Raw genomic sequence first — 16,858 nt, forward strand, 5'->3', positions numbered from 1 at the left:
AAGCTATCTGCATCAACAAATGTGGATGTGCACGGGACCTCTGGCAGTCATCTGGTCCAAACCCCAACTCAAGCAGGGTCACCTAGGGCCAGTTGCCCAGGATCATGTCCAGATGGCTTGTAAATATATGCAGGGATGGAGATTCCACAACCTCTCCAGGTAACCTGAGCCAGTGCCTGATCACCCTTGTGATAAAACAATGTTTCCTGATGTTCAGAAGCAACATCCTGTAATTCCTGCTCATTGCCTCCGGTTCTGTCTCTGGGCACTACTGAAAAAAGCCTGACTCTGTCTTCTATTTAGGCTTCAAATCTGTGGTTTGGAGATTTTTATTTTTGTCTCTGTCTTTCCTTTTTTTTTTTAAGTAAGCACTCTGGACTAGTCCAAGATGGGTCACATAGAGCACCTTAGGTGCGCTTTGAGAACACTTCTAATTTAGTTTAATCCAACAGGATATGGATTTATGTGCTCCAAGAGCTCTTCATTATGTGGGACAAAAAACATAATGTAGGGATGACCATGAAATTTCTGTCAAAAGCACATTCTTTATCCAAAACCACACAAGCCTAGGAAACACATCATACAAAAACAACGCCTGAAAACAAAATGGTTTTGCAGTATAAATTATCAAGACATTACTTCATACTTTATACTTTTCCAAGATAGAATTGAGAGACCCTTTTTATTTCTCCTAACAAGATGTACAAATTCAGAATGAAAAGCAGGGACATTTTTCAGAAGAAAAAAATTGAGACACTAAATTAAAAATCATTTTCACATGACTAAGGATATCATGGTATATGACTACACTTGTTTCTAAAATCACCACAGTTCATTTCAGTATTACATTACAGTCTGACATTTTCCAGAATAAATACTGCTCACTGAGCTCAGAATTCACCTAGGAAGACCAAAAGAGGCACCGATGTCATAAGTACTATTGCTGAAAAGTTCTACATCTCTCTTTCTTGTATCTGTTTAAGCACCATAGAGGCAAAAATTTATTCAATCATAGAACAGCCACCAAAATTATGAAGAAAAAAGAAACATGTCTAGTCGAGACCTTTAAGATGATCTCTTCAAGAAAATCAAGCTAACTTGTTAGAGCCTCAAAACCTGATAGAAGGAATTGGTGCAGGGCAACATTAAGAGTAGTGCCTTGTTAAACACTAAGGATTATTAGGTAGAGAAGTCATCCAATCAATGAAAAGTAGCATTTACCCAGCTAAACAAAGACATTTGTCTGTAAAATAGGTTTTGCTCACACCCTGCAAAAGAGCTCCCAAGAAACCTAAGCACGTTTCACAGACTTTTATCTCTGGAGTAGCTGTGAGCCTGCTCACCTGCAGGGAAGGCTCTTTTGCAGCATCTGGTTGCTTGTTGATCTTCCAAGCCTTTTCTGTGTCATCTGATTGTGACACATTTGACTCAACCCATTCAACTGAAGAATCCTAAAAAGAGAGTTTAATGTAAAGAATAAAAATAATACCTTAACACACTACTTGATAACATGCAATACTTACAATTATATTGATAATTAAAATAAATGCTGATTAGCATTATTAATATAATACTGTTTAATATTTAAAAATACTGATAATAAAACCAGAATATGGATATTCCCACAGAAGATTGTTTCTTCATGATCCGAACACTCCACCACACTTCATGAGCACATCACAGTATGCAACACTAGCTCATACTGGCAGTTTATGTGCATAACTCTGCTTAAATGAAAACCAATTGGGTTTATGACATAACAAAAACAAAATTTTAAAAAATCTAAATTCATTACTAAGTATGTTTCACATTTTAAAAGGGGCACAGCACAATATGAAGCACGGTACATACAATTGCCTGCTATTTCTGTATCTAGCTTCCTACACTTGCATTTGCAAACAGTGTACTCACATTTTTCACTTGAGGCCAATAGGACTGCATTGAACAGAGTTTCTTTGTTATTTACATGAACCTGTCTTAGGAGTAACAGAGTTTGGATGGAAGTTACAGCCAGGACTGTGTTGTATCCTAGAAGTCCCTGTTGTGATCTGAAGGGTTTTGGTTACTCCCATGGAGAATGTGGGACATTTGTGCCTTTGGTTACTTCCCACACTGGTATTATAGTTCATCTCTGATATCAATCCCTGAGAAATAAATCTCATTATAATGCACGTTCCTTCAGTCCATAAAAGCAACTCTCTGAAAATTAAAAGTAACAGTGCCACCTGACTCGCACCAAAAATGCTGGGAAGATGTTTTCCATAATGTGGCCAGAAGGCAGCAACCAGATTTCAAATGCAGTCTCTGCACTGTTTTGCCAGAGTGCCCTTCCATGGGAAGGCATATCCTTACAGATTCAAATGTGCAAGTCCTTCAGACCCATGTTCAACTCCCATACTGTTGGGAGTGTCCATGGTTGAACATCTGTGGGAAAAGGCAGAAGTAATTCGTGCTTAAAATCAAAGTCAAGTATTTGCAATTTTAGACACCTCTTTCTATCATATACCACGGACTATGGGGTACCTAGGAAACTTTCCTCTCTCTACCAGAATGAGGATTTTCTTTTTCATTTTCTCTCTGCTGAAAAACTATAAATCCCTTATAGTTCCTAATGAGTGAATTCAATATTATAAAATTCACAAGCACTCACATAACAGCCTATTTTAAATTGATTAAATACTCAGTATATTAGAACTGACAAATTTTGCCACAATTTTTCCCAATAGAAAATGATGAGACTAAGCCTTAATTTTACTAACCATGTGCATCTACAGGGACTAAAATGGTTCAAGTTCTAAGACTGTAATTTGAATTACTTTAAAATTTCTTACTTACTGAAGAACTATCAAGTAAGTCATCCTTCTTTTCAGATTTTTGTTTCTTACTTTTCTTCTTTTCTTTCTTAGCTTTTTTGGAATGTTTATCCTTTTTCTTTTTCTTCTGCACAGAATGTTCCTACAAGTAAATGTTTGTGAATGAGATCCAGTAAACCAAATCACCCATATACAAAAAAAAATCATCAAAACCTACTTACCAAACCACACTGAAAAAAGGTAAAACACACATAACTACCTTTTACTACCCTCTCTCTCTTCTATGAAGGGAGGGGTGGGCTGGGGTGGGGTGCTAGGGCAGGGAGAGCATACCTTGCATCAATAATCAATTTTTCTTGCCCTCTCAATATTTTTTTCACTGGAACTAAGGCACTATAACTATACAGATAGTATCTACTACCCTACATTTACTTTGGTCAAACCTGTTTCTTCAGATATCACTACATTATCAATACACATCCTTCCCTTGCTGAAATACCTGCACACTAACAGCGTGTGATTATTCAGAGGCTCCATTAAGGTTTCTCCAGTGAATGACCACAAATGAGACTGCTATGAAGCCTTGAATCCTCCAGATTTCTTCCCATGGAACTATTATTGTCTGATAGCACTTGCTCATCTGCATTTGGTAGAAATTAACACTGGAATTGAATGACAAAATTTCTTCCTCATGGTGAGTAAAAGATTATTACTACCTTAAAAAAAGCTCATATCAAAGCATGAATGAACCAGAAATTGGGATGCTTTTAAGGATCACCTTAAAGCCCTCAGTCTCCTGTTCATACAAACTTGCTGTAAAGGTAACAATCTAATTCAGTGATTTACAACTCTATCACTTTTTCCAGTAGTTCCATACATTCACTCACATCAGCAGGCATCCATGTATCTTCACCTCCCAGATCCTTTAGCAGCTTGCAACTCTCCTTCTTTTCATAATTAATTTTGGCCTAAGATGAACAGAGAAGAAAAATAACCAGGTGGAGCTCAGTAGCATTTCCTTACAGACACACCTCTGCAAGCCACACTGACACAACCATACACAACGTTGAGAACTGCAGTTCAGGCTTCAGAATGTTCCTCCCTTTCTGGCTATGGAGATAAAACTAGAAATACTTTTACTACTTCTTCTGAAAAAAACCATGACTGCAAACAGTTTCAATATCTAGAAAGGATTTTTATAAGCCACATCAATAAAATAATTATTTTTTCAGCCTCTGAAGTTCACTCTATTTTAAGTATAAATAGGACTTTTGGAAGCAAGTTTACTGAAGTATAACTTGTCCTTAGGAAATTCTTTATCCCATCTATCATATGCCATATATCACCATATCCTGATTGAACAGGAGGAAAGTTATTTTATATTATAACAACCCTAGTTTTGTGTTAGATAAGTCTTGCAAATTTTAACGTGCCTTTAGGTTTTTGTTTATTTGAGGGGTTTCTCTTAAAATAACTAAAATCAAAACAAAAAGGTAGAGTTTGGAATTTTTATCCTTAAACACCAACTTTTACCAGAAAGTGTTGTCAAACATAAGCCAAGAGAACACATACAAGTTTTAAAAACACCAATATTTACAAGCAAATAAAAAACTCTCAGGAGATTAGACAGCAGTTGAGGTCTTTCCTCCTAGTCAGCTATCAGCTCTCCAGATCCAAGCCTGTTCCCTGCACCAGACAGTAACCTCCCTACCACAGGCCAGTTTCTCGTTTTTTGATATAGCCAAGAAGGAAATCTGCAGCTTTTGTCCTGACAGAAAACAATGCTTGCAGGAAGATGACCAATATACTATAAGGGTTCAAAGAACAGAAATACATGCTAAAAAAATAAGAAAAATAAGATTAAAAGAGGTTTTTTTAAAAGTGCTAACTCACAAGATAGGACTGCTGTTGTGTTTTTGAACACTGGCATCAGCATGTTGAAAGTGGCACAACACAAAGAACTCAAAAAAAAAAACCTACACATCTGTGCCCAAACAAAACACTCTTTTAAACCTTCATTGTCTACTTTCTCAGAAGCTCCAGGTGAAAAACTTTCCAATGCACTTAAATGCAAGCAAAGCAAGGCTGCTACCCAGACTTCTTGATTTTAAACAAAGGAATATTGTAAAACAAACAAAAAATAGTATAAATCAGCTTGAATAAAGAGTCCAAGACTGAGACTTCCATCTAGAATGAAGCTGACAGTCTACAAAGGTGAATGCCACCTCTTAAAATTCAAAAGGCAGGCATAAAGAAAGAATTAGTTAAGAACACATTCAGACACCTATTCCAGTATCAAAACATTTTCCAGTTTATAAGTAAACAAAGCAACAAAAGAATGAGCAGGACTACAATTCAGTGAGAGTGAAATAGCTGTTAAGCACAACATAGCATCACCAAAACCACCCAGGACTCCAAAAAATTCAGGTGTGTTTCCTGCTACCCCTTCATGCTCCAGAGAGGTAACCCTGGCCACCCTAAGACATCTAGGACAACACCCTTGAAAATTCATGCAGGAATCACTGATTTATATATTCTCTTCTAGACCATATAGACAATGATGGCCCTTTTGTCTTAAAAATATGTTCATCTGAGTAAACATGCCACATTTTTGAACAAGTGAAGGATAATAACCTCAGCTATGCAACTCACAAAACGTCTACAAGCCACAGACTCCAAACTTAAGCTTATAACTGGACAGAGATGAAACACTGGATATAAAGGGAACCTGAATACAGTTCTAAATGGAAAAAAAATTTTAAAAAACCAAACCATGCTCCGTTTGCTCCACAAGGAAACACAAAACAAGTTGCCAAGACGTAGATTGGAAAAAAAGACAGGCTTTCCCTATATACCATTTCTCTTTTGGTTGAGAAAGAACTGGAGCTGGAGTCAACAGCTCCCTTCCACCCCTTTTTCAGCTCTCAGGCACATAAATCTATAAACGCCACAAATAAAAGTCACTCAAGATCAACTTGTCACCATGTCTTCATTGTATATGCTCTCTGCCTGTCATGGAAGATTTAGCCTCTTATAATTTCCTATAATGACAAGTATATTTTAAATAACATTACTATTTTCTTCATGCTACCAAAGTTACAAATAAACATTGCATAAAATTAGGTTAATGTTATAAATAAGGTACAAAAGGAGCTTTTATACTTTTTATTAGATCCAAAAATAAACAGAAAAAATGAAGGCAAGTATTTAAGTAATTGAGATATATGATCCTGATGAAAGAGGTGGATCATCAGTTTGGCTGAAGTACACAAATACTCATTTAGAACACAGATTGACTAGAAATCATCATCAGACTATAGATTGCTGTCTCCTGAATACTGAACGAAACAGGACTGGGCAAGGTGAATGTGTAGTGCAGACTGACCACCAGGCTGTTAAAAAGAGAGATAGAAACAAAAGCATCAGGTGAAAGTTTGTGTCACCTAGACAAAGATACAAAATATAGAAGATTCTTAAGAACATATCTATGCAAACTCAAAAAAAAAAAAAAAAAGCTGCCTAAAGATCTAAAAATATGGAAGTTATAATTTCACCAAAAATATCATTTTAACACAAGACTAGAAAGTTAGCAGCAATACCCTCTAAATCTTTCTGTCTCTAAAATCTAGCTCCCTCAAATTAGAATATTCATTTCTTATTGTTCGTGATGCTTTCCCCTCATACACACACAATTACTTCAAGTGGAAGTGAGGCGGAAAATCTGCCTACACTACTTTATTAGCTTCAAAACTTACCTTTATATTCTACTTTTCTTTTCAAAAGCTGCAGGGCTTACTAGGATGTCATAAAATGTAAAAAAAAAAAAACAACACCTAATTAATTTCCCTGTCAGGCTTACCATTCTATCTGTGAGGACCAACTCTAATAGTTTCACATCTGTCAACACACAGGAGTCCAAGCATTTAATTCACATTAAGGTTCATTAATACTTTTCATACCACAGGAATATCCAATAATTTATACTTTCCCCTTTACAAATGAGGTACATTTTAGGTCACCACAGCAATATTTGAAAGTTTTTTCTCCATAAATACAGGATGATTCTGAAATACCCCTCTTTCAAAAGTAATGCATTAATTATGCAAACGCCTGTGCATGTACACATGAACACATTATGAGCAACAACCTGTCAAGGAGGGCAAGCATCATGCTACACTATGCACTTCCGCAACACCCTAATAAAATTGCTCATGGTCTCCTTTGCTACAAAAACAAGGTGAAGTCTAAGGCAGGCAAGGCACTCTGCAAGCTCTGTTGATAAGATGCTATAAAAACCATAATTATTCTACAGCACTATGTCAGCATTTTTTGCCATGGTTGAAGAGAGCCACATTCTGCAGTCTTTAGCACGTAGGCGAAAGGGTTTTGAATTTCACAGATCCATCTGAATGTGGGAGGAAACCAAGTTCAAGGAAAGTGCTTTCTGGTTTTCATCAAGCAGGTCATTAAGGCCAGCCCGCCCAGTAGCTGACAACACTATCTACTAAATGAAGACTAAAATTTGCTCCAAAGCAGCCTGTAACACACTGCAGTTGCAAAACCCAAAAGCTATAAAAATTACATCATGCCACACCAGGAGGAAGCAGGAAAGATCAAAGACACTGCCAACAGACAAGTTAGAGGTCACACAATAAATGGAGTTTGTTACACAGCAGTCCCTCAGGGATGTCCAGAAGGGATGGAGGGATGTCACCTAGGGCTAAAAATTCGCTCCCCAGCTCACAGAAACCCTGACCAACTCTCTTTCCTGACCTCAACTCTATTTACTATTCCAGCTCTCACCAAGGCCAGGGGAAGTTTTCTACAGCACTACAAAGGCCTTGCAATTTTCCACCTATAACTGCGGTCAACCTCTAGTTCTTCAAATGATAATCACCATGATTCAATAGTCAACTTCTTCAGCCAAAAGAAGAAAAACTCCCTTTACCTCCATAAGCAATCAGAAGAAAATCTACAGCACAACATCAGATCAATACAGTATGACAAAAACATTCAAAAGAGAGAGCACCAGCCAAGCTGCTGTCCTGGCTACCTGTGGGAAGGGCAGGGCTCCATTCCCACATCTCTTCTCTCTGCCCCTCAAGTGTTCCCACCACCTCAGCCACCCAGACCTGTTTCTGTACTCCAGTCTCAGGGAAAGCCACTTCAAGGACCATGCTGACACAAAATGAATCCCACCAAAGGCAGGGTGTGGCTTCCTGCAGACCAAGCTTACAAGCTGCCACTCTAGCAAGGTCATCGAGGCTATCAGTCTAAGCACAAGGAACTAGGGGGGAAAGTGCACTTTGGGGAAAAGAACTGTGGAAAACACTTCCTTTCAGCAACAGCTTTCTGTTAGGAAATTTCAAAAAATCTAACACCTAGCCAGTCCTTCAGACACCAACATAAGGCATTCAATGTATCTACAATCAGCTTTCTAATTTTAGTATCATCTCCCATGCTATCATACAAACCACTCCACTGTTTTAACTGTTTTTGATAATCAACTATCAGAAAGGTTGCTGTGGCATGTATTACCCTCCCAGTTTCCATCACTCCAAAGCTCAGGGATAGAGAGCCCTCATTACAACAAGTTCCCTCCAGGGAACTTGAACATACCCTTCTTTGCAGTTCTGATGCTTTTATACCAATTCTCTGTCTGAATAACACACTTATTATTGTGAATGCTTAGATTATTTTTCTAGTCTCAATATTCCAATTATTGCTACATCCACAAAGATTTCTCAAGGAGGACAACACTGGAAACACAAGAAAGAGTTTAGCTTCCACCCCAACGTGGCAACTTGCAACTGAGTCAGAAAGTTGCCTGCACCACCACCTCCTCCAGACAAAGCTTTGCCAACTGGAAAAAGTCACCCCTCTGTCATTTTCACCTGCCAAATGCACAGAAGAAAGGTCACTGGAGCAACTATCACTTCAATCATTTACACTTTTTATGACCAATAATCAAAAGTCAGACGTGATTTAAAGAGCAGGCTGCAGGAGATGTCAGCCTTCAACCAGAAACATCGGCGAGGTAGCAGTGGTTCTGCTGGTACACATGCAGACACAACAGATAAATAGAAGCTACTACTGCTAGGACTGCTACTACTGTAAACAGGTATTTTGTGTTAATGTAGGACCTCTCCACTGCTGTGGCAAAGCAAGCTCCAGAGGAAGGCCTTACAAAATATAACAGTGAAGACATCTGTCTTCATCACTGACCTTCAAAAACGATGGGTCTGTTCAAAGATGTTGCTTGCAAAAATGCATACAGAGGTGCTTTGACAAAAATCTGAAAATCTTTTGTGAAAAGTATTCATTTCTCAGTACCATTACTCTTCTAATATCTCAGACTTAAATGCTGAAGTGTTTATTTCCTTCAACAGATAGAGTTAGGGATGTAACACTTCATGAAGGATTTAAAAGGGAAAGAACAAAAAGGAGGTGCTTAGTATTACAGCACAGAAGCAACTATAACCCCTCACAGAGACATGTTTTGTTACTAATTTCTGCCTAAGGAGAGATTTCTGTAATTTTCCACTGAAAACTGCAACGTAAAATACTGCCAAGCACTCCATCACCTCAGCAAATACTGATCACTGCAAAGAGCCAACAGTTAGGCTTTTAGGAGGAAATACCTGATCATACTTCATGAGCAAAACCTGCTGATTTCACAACTTCTTTAGAGCTCTAATACTGTGAATGCAGTGATACTGTTATACACTCGTTGTTAGTTTGGTTTGTGTTAATTTTAAGTTGTATTTTCAAATAAAATAAAACAAAAAATGTAAACCAAAACTGAACGGAGAAGTCGAAGTCAAAAGCATCGAACAAGATGCTTCCAAAAATAATGGCTTGCAAATCTCAAATCAATTTTTTCAGAAATATTACTAAGTAAAACTAAACACATAATTTCTTGTTTGTGCAATGAATTTGTTTGATGGTATCAATTTATTTTCATTGTTTCAATAATATACGTTATTTGACTGAAGTCTTATTTACCTACACTCAACTTCCAGTCTGTCAGTAATCCTTAAAAATCAAAAGGCAGGATTTTCTGCACAAGGAATGGTCAAATCACATCACCCTCAGAGGCCAAAGAGTGAAAGACTCAAAGTCCATGGAAAAAACCCAAGTAACAGAAGAGCAACCCTAAAATACAAAAATACAATATGATACCACTGGTGCAAGAATATTCCAAAATTTGAAGTCTTGATAGTTTGTACCAAGAAAAGAAGTGTTCATGTCTAGGAAAAATATACATTCCTGCACTTACCAAAACAACCATCAGATTATTTTCTTGCTGTAAACTTGTAAACCAAAATAGCAATGTCATGAACTATTGTGCTCATCAAAACAAGATGCTATTTCTGAAGCCTAATAACAATTTGCATGTCAACACTTAATTATTTGAGTACTGATCATTATCATAAACATTATCAGCCGCTGGGTTTTATCAGTGCAGTTTGGAAGACAGACTACACAAATAAAAGAATACACCTTCAAAATTTAAAAGGGAAATCTCGATCAACAGATTGTGTGGCATTTTAGTTCTTCAAAAGAAGTGTAAGTTCAATATTTCATAACAAAAAGCTCCTTAAGGTGAGTTGGCTGAACATCTCATCTTTCCAGAAACAGAACTGCTAAAGTACAGTTATTTTTGCAAACTTCTCAGATTACCAGAAGCAAAGAATACACAGCTTTCAAACTGTATTTCCCAAAGTAAAAGGCTTCCAGGATCGCAATCACCAAATAACTGTCTTGACTATGTTAGCCAGCTGTGGTAAGTTCCTGCAAACCTCTTGCTGCCTTTCTAACCAAAACAATCAAAACACATTGAGAAGAAGTCTTGCAATAGTTTTCTCCCAGTTCTGTTCATAAAATCATTAAATATCCTGAGTTGGAAGGGACCCACACGGATCATCAAAGTGCAGCTCCTGGCCCTGCGCAGGACAACCCCAAGAGTCACACCACGTGCCTGAGAGTGTTGTCCAAACATTTATTGACCTCTGTCAGGCTGGTGCAGTGACCACTTCCCTGGGGAGCCTGTTCCAGCGCCCAACCACCCTCTGGGTGAAGAACCTTTCCCCAATATCCAACCTAAACATCCCCTAACACAGCTTCAGGCCATTTCCTCAGATCCTGTCACTGGTCACCACAGAGGAGAGATCAGTGTCTGCCCCTCCTGTTCCCCTCATGAGGAAGCTGCGGACCGTGATGAGGTCTCCCCTCAGTCTCCTCTTCTCTTACACCTCAGCCAAGTGACCACAGTCAGTCCTCATACGGCTGCCACCTCTAAGCCCTTCACTCTATTTGTGGCTCTCTTTTGGACATTCTCTAATATTTTAATGTCTTTCTTATATGGTGGCACCCAAAACTGCACACAGGATTTGAAGTGAGGCTGCCCCAGTGCAGAGCAGAGTGAGACAATCCCCTCCCTCGACTGCCTGGCCGTTCCACTGCAGCAGGCAGTCCAACCATAATCCAAGTAAAGCAGAGAAAGTCAATACACTTAGGACATTAATCTGTTCTCACACAGGCAGCAACAAGTCCATTTCTGAAAAGCAGACAGCAGAGTATTAACATGGCAATTATGACATCCTCACGCTTGCACATTAAAAAATGCTAAATTGACTTTTCACGGAAATAACAGAATAGCTACAGAAGAAGTCTTAAAAATGTTGCCCTTTGACATAGCTTAATATTTTGTTATTGGGTCCATAAATGGGAAGAGGAAACATGCAATGAGTTACAATCTTTGAAAATCAAAGAATCTGACTTAGCTTTAGTTTGTTTGGAAGTGAAAACATAACAATGAGGAAATATAACACAGACTCTATACTGTGACTTTCAGTAAGAAACTGAAAAGTCACACTGGGGAAGTTTCTCATTGGCCATATAGGGACCAAGCACCTATAATGGTTAAATTCTGTAGAAAACAACGGCATTGTCTCCAGATCCATTCCTACACTCCACAAAAAATGGATCTGAAGAACCACAGTGGCTAGTATTTCACAAATTATACTCCATTATGTTTCCCTGTATTGGATTTCTCAGGGCTCTGACATTCTCAGACCCGAGAATCTAAGCTAGTATCCTAACTAAAAAATGTCCAGTAATGCTCAGGAAAGCTGAAGTGTATACAGGCTTAAGTCCAAAGTGAGCCATCTCCAAAATATTCCTGGAACTTCCAGCAATCTGGGGCTCAACAACTTTTCAATCAATAACTTTCAACATGGAATTTAGGTTTTAGGCTACTCTTATCTGGATGGAAGTGCAGTGCCAGTATCTGCAACATGCTATACAAGAGACTGTACAATTTCTCTGTGCATCATCTGAAAGTTCCCTTCTTTTGTCTGCTCTGAGTTGGCTACCTGCAAATCCCTTAATACAACCTAGTTCTTGACCTGAAAGGACCAGCAGACAGCACTTCTCTTTCCCTTCTCCACATCATTTAACAATTTTACAGAATTCTCTTGTATTAACTTCATTTTCAGCCTATCTTTCCTCATCTCAAAACCTCTAGAGTCCTCGGACAGTCTGCACCAAGATCATCTCTGCACCTTTCCTCCCACCTTCTCCGAGGTTGTTTGGTTCTTCTTGAGATGCTGGGACCAGGACTGCATAAGCTATTTCACATTGCACAGAAATGATGTGCAATATGTCTGCACAACCATTTGCTTTGTTCTTTCCTCTTCTCACAGTAGTTCTAACACTTCATCATCTTTTGTCTAAGCAATGATGTAACATCTTTATAGAGCTATTTATTCCCCAGTTGTTAGTTTTGAATGGTAAAAGCCAACTCTGAGCCTACTGCTGTACACAGAAAATCAGTTTTGCCTTACTCTAGAAAATCAGGGTTGTGCATTCAGTTTTCTTTAGTATCACACAAAAATTGCACATATATTTTAAGATATTCATGTAGGAGTAATTTGTATTCACTGCATTTTAAAAATATGCTGAACAATACAATGATGGTCTGTTTCTCGTTCAAGTCAAAGAAAATGACAACATTCAACACAGATCCTACATACATACCTTTTAATGTACTACATCTAAGCAATAAGAAAACACATCAGAGTTGGTTTCATTCTAAAAACACCACATCTATTTCTCTAATATTCTTCAGCAAGGCTGATGAGCAGGATATATTGACACTAAGAGTTAGGACCTATGAAGCTACAGTATCATCAAAGGACTTTTGAGACGTATCCTAACAGTGTAGTCAGAAGTGTAGCCCCTGTACTCAAGATACCATGCTTTTTAGCAACAACTCAAACTCTGCCAAAAACAACCTGTGCCCTTTCTCCCGACACACTGTCAGTATGAAGAAGTGTTCTCATTCCCAATGTCAACCTTTCCCCTTTCCACATGAGAGTGGCTTTGGCTCATTGCTGTTGTGTTTCTCCAGCAACCAAACCTCCTTCCACAGCTTTACTGCCTCCCTAAACTGAGACCTACCCAAACATGATTAGAGGTTAAATACAAATTCATTGCCTTTTCCACAGATTGCAGCATATTTAACACCAGTTGCTATGAAAACATCACAAAAGCATTTAATGCTACATGTAAAATATTCTTACTTCAAATTAACAGTATTTTAGAGGTAGTAATAAAAGAAGTTAAAAGCATCCACAGAGATTTTGGTAAGAGGAAGTTGTAGCAAAATTTTTATATAACATCCTCACAGGACACTTTTATTTCATGTTAAACTGTTGATGCAAACAGAAGCAAATAGGAAAAGAGGAAGACTATGATTTCATAAACTACTGCAGTGTCTGACCCTGTAAAAAGCTTTCACAAAAATTAAGCATTTATCAATGTTTTTTAGTCAGGCTGGCAGCTTGTCACAAGTGGATCCTCCAGGATCAATACTGGGCTCTACAGGCTCAACATCTTCATAAATTATGTGGACGATGGGACTGAAACCTCATCAAGTTTGCTGGTGACACCAAACTGGGTGGTGGACATGTCACGAAGGCAAGACATCCTACAGAGACACCTGGAGAGGCTGGAAGAGCAGGCTAGCAAGAAATGTATGGAGTTTAAGACAGGGAAGTACAAGGTCCTGCACGTGGGACGACATAATCCAAGAGCCTGGCACAAGTCTGTATCTGCATGGCTGGGAAGCAGCCTTGCTGAAAGGGATCTGGGGGTCCTGGTGGACAAGCTGGCAGGGTCAGCACTGCACTGCTGCAGCAACAAAGGCGCTGGATCCTGGGCTGCATCTGCAGGGGCATTGCTGGCAGAGACAGAGACATCACCACCCCACTCTGCTCAGCCTTTGTCAGGCTGCACCAGAGCACCGTGCCCAGCGCTGGCCCCCACTGCTCAGAAAAGACACAGATAAACTGGAGTGTCCAAAGAAAACACATGAAGATGACCACAGGGCTGGGAAACCTGCCCTGTGAGGGAAGCCTGAAGGAGTTAGGCCTTTTCTCCCTCAGAAGAGACACCTAAGGGAGGAAACTCATCACAGTATTCCAGTAAAGGGTGTTCTATAAAGAGAACAGAAGTTCTCTCTTCACAAGGAAGGAGCCACAGGGAGAGGATAAGGCATTCCTGCTGAGGAATACCTTCAGTGCAGATAGCTCAGTGTGCAGCTGCAGTGTGAGCTGCAGGTTGGGCTCTGGGTGTCAGAAAACGATGGGAGCCCGAGGCAAAAGGCTGTGAACTGGTGCTGTCCCTTTGCACAGCAGACACACCTTTGGGGCCAGCCAGGAGAGCGGGCACTCAGAGACACTGCAGGAGCCAGGGACTCAGCAGGAGCACCCCAGACCATGGCACAATTACGACTGCAAGGGTATAAAAGCTCAGGCATTTGGTTGTTCAGGGTCCCTCCCTGGAGGCACCCAGCTCAAGCTGGCTTGGTGTTCTGCACCACAATTAAATTGTTCTAAGGATCCAGATGTCTGTGACTCTGCTATGGAACACCTGGGGTCAAGCTTGGTAAGGGAAACTTGTCTGACTGAGTGTGAGTGGTGCATGTAGGGAGTCAAGCAGAGCACGCATTGGCTCACTGGAGCTGCCCTCTGCAAAGGGGCTTCAGTGCCAGCAGTGACAGCCTCAGGCGGTGGGAGTGGGATTCAGGTGGGGGACTGTGCTTCCTGAAAGCTCAGAAAGGAAAGTTTCCTTAACCCCATCACTGGAGTTCTCAAGACATGACTGAACAGAGCACTAGACAATCTCACCTTGGCTCCCTTTCCCACAAGGGGTTGTCCAAGTGATCTTTCAAGGTATTTCCAATCAGAGCTGTTCTAGGATTCTAAGCCAGTGGCATTGGCCCAGACAGCTTACTGTACAAGTGGCACCAGCTGAGAAGGCAAGGTAAAGTAGGATAATAGTGTCCTACATAAGTTTTGCTTGCTGTTAAGTGTATTTTCTGAACATCCAAGAGGTTGAACTGAGCAAAGGAGCACTCCTAAATACATCAAGTAAAGAAAGCAACAGACATCTTAACAACATCAACAAACTTTTGCAGGGTAGTGTGATTCACTAAGTTAAACCTATTTCCTTTCAACTGCTTGTCAAAAGGGGGGAAATCACTGAAGGGAACTTTTATTGCCAAGAAACTGTTCCAAAACTGTACAAGAGAGATGCCCACACGATACATTACATGAAATCCTCTCTCTTTCTGCTTTGCCTTGAGAAAAGGCATCGCTGTTGTGCAACCATCAGGCTACTCAGGCCATTTTCCCACTACTTATTTTCTGACAATGTCTTTGCCCAGTAAGATTTGGTTGCTGCTTACTCTGGCCTTCCTTTTGTCAAAAGCCCATCACCACAACCTCATACTCTTTCCATACTCTGTCTTCCTCTTACACTTTTCTTGTTATCCCCCCTTAAACTCCAAAATAAGCCATGTCACCTAAGTGACTTCAGCATTCACTTTACCTACAAGTCACAACAAGAATCACCACAAATACCAAAATCAGCATATAGGCAGATTTTGAACAAAATTCATCAGGATTAGCACGGGTCTCCAAGTCACAGCAACTCTACCAAAGCACCTGTGAGTGGGAGCCTCCTAATTCTTGTCTTACACTACAGCAACATACCAGGCAAGTCATCACGCTCCCACTTCTTAACACACGCACACAACTTCAAGTTATTACCACTCCATGACCAGAGTGTTGCAATGGAGAGATACAGACTCTTTAGCAAAGACAGACCACAAGACAAGGAGGAGATGCCTTTCATGTCTCATTTAGGAAAAGGCTGAGAGCTGGGCCTGTTTAGCCTAGAGAAGGACGGGGAGTGAGGGTGGTGCCATCTTACCAATGTATAAAAAAATCTGAAATGAGAATGTAAAGACGACCGACTCCATCTCTTTCCAAAGGTGTAAGCACAGAAATACATAATAAGTGGAACACCAAGAGGATCAATACCACAAGCGGCAAAACGCACGAGACCAGGTGGGTGTCACGCAGAAATTCCAGAGTGCGTCCTGCCACTCCCGGTGCCGCAGCCCAGCTCCCCTCGGCACAGAAGGGGCTCTCCCCACGTTGTCCCCTCCTCAGGCTGCCACGGCCGCGGCAGCCTTCAGGAGCGCCCAGCCTAGGGAACGAGGGGGTGCTGAGCGGCCCCAGGGCAAGGCTGGGCCAGGCCGGTCACCCCACCTGAGCCAGCAGCGCCTCCCGCTCCCGCTGCTCCCGGCTCCGCTCGCCCTCCAGCCCGGACGCCATCGGCACAGCCCGCCGGAAGCCGCGCAACGGCCGTACGGCAGCCCCGCCGCGACACTGTCGTGAACAGCGTCCCGGGCCATGGCGGGGCGGGGCTGCTGCGGCTCCTGCCGGCGGGGCCGCGGGATACGGCGGGGACAGCGGGAACAGGGGGTAGGGAGGGCACAGCGCCCGCCCCGCCCGGCGGGGACCTCCCCGGAGCAGAGCTCTGCTGCCGGGCCCCTCAGCCCCTGTGCGGGCTCCCCAGCGTTCGCCGCGACGCGCTCAGCTTATGACAGGGTTGTAGAATCACAGAATATCCTGAACTGGAAGGCGCCCACAACGCTCATCGAGTCCAACTCCTGCATAAGAGCATCCCCA

At 40.9% G+C, this 16,858-nt stretch overlaps 1 protein-coding gene across 2 annotated transcripts in view; it reads right to left on the reverse strand.

Moving 5' to 3' along the window:
- CWF19L2 (CWF19 like cell cycle control factor 2) overlaps nt 1-16,501 on the reverse strand; it is a gene marked incomplete at its 5' end in the record, with an annotated part of 65,972 nt that extends 49,471 nt beyond the window's left edge. For both annotated transcript variants that reach the window (XM_082278005.1, XM_082278004.1), the window contains 4 exons: nt 1,344-1,451; nt 2,836-2,955; nt 3,701-3,781; nt 16,436-16,501. In XM_082278005.1, coding sequence (XP_082134131.1) covers nt 1,344-1,451; nt 2,836-2,955; nt 3,701-3,781; nt 16,436-16,501 — 375 coding nt within the window. The remainder of the gene's footprint in view (nt 1-1,343; nt 1,452-2,835; nt 2,956-3,700; nt 3,782-16,435) is intronic.
- Between the last annotated feature and the right edge of the window lie 357 nt (nt 16,502-16,858).

The sequence above is a fragment of the Coloeus monedula genome, assembly GCF_965178545.1.
Source record: "Coloeus monedula genome assembly, chromosome: 3".
NCBI classification, from domain to species: Eukaryota; Metazoa; Chordata; class Aves; order Passeriformes; family Corvidae; genus Coloeus; species Coloeus monedula.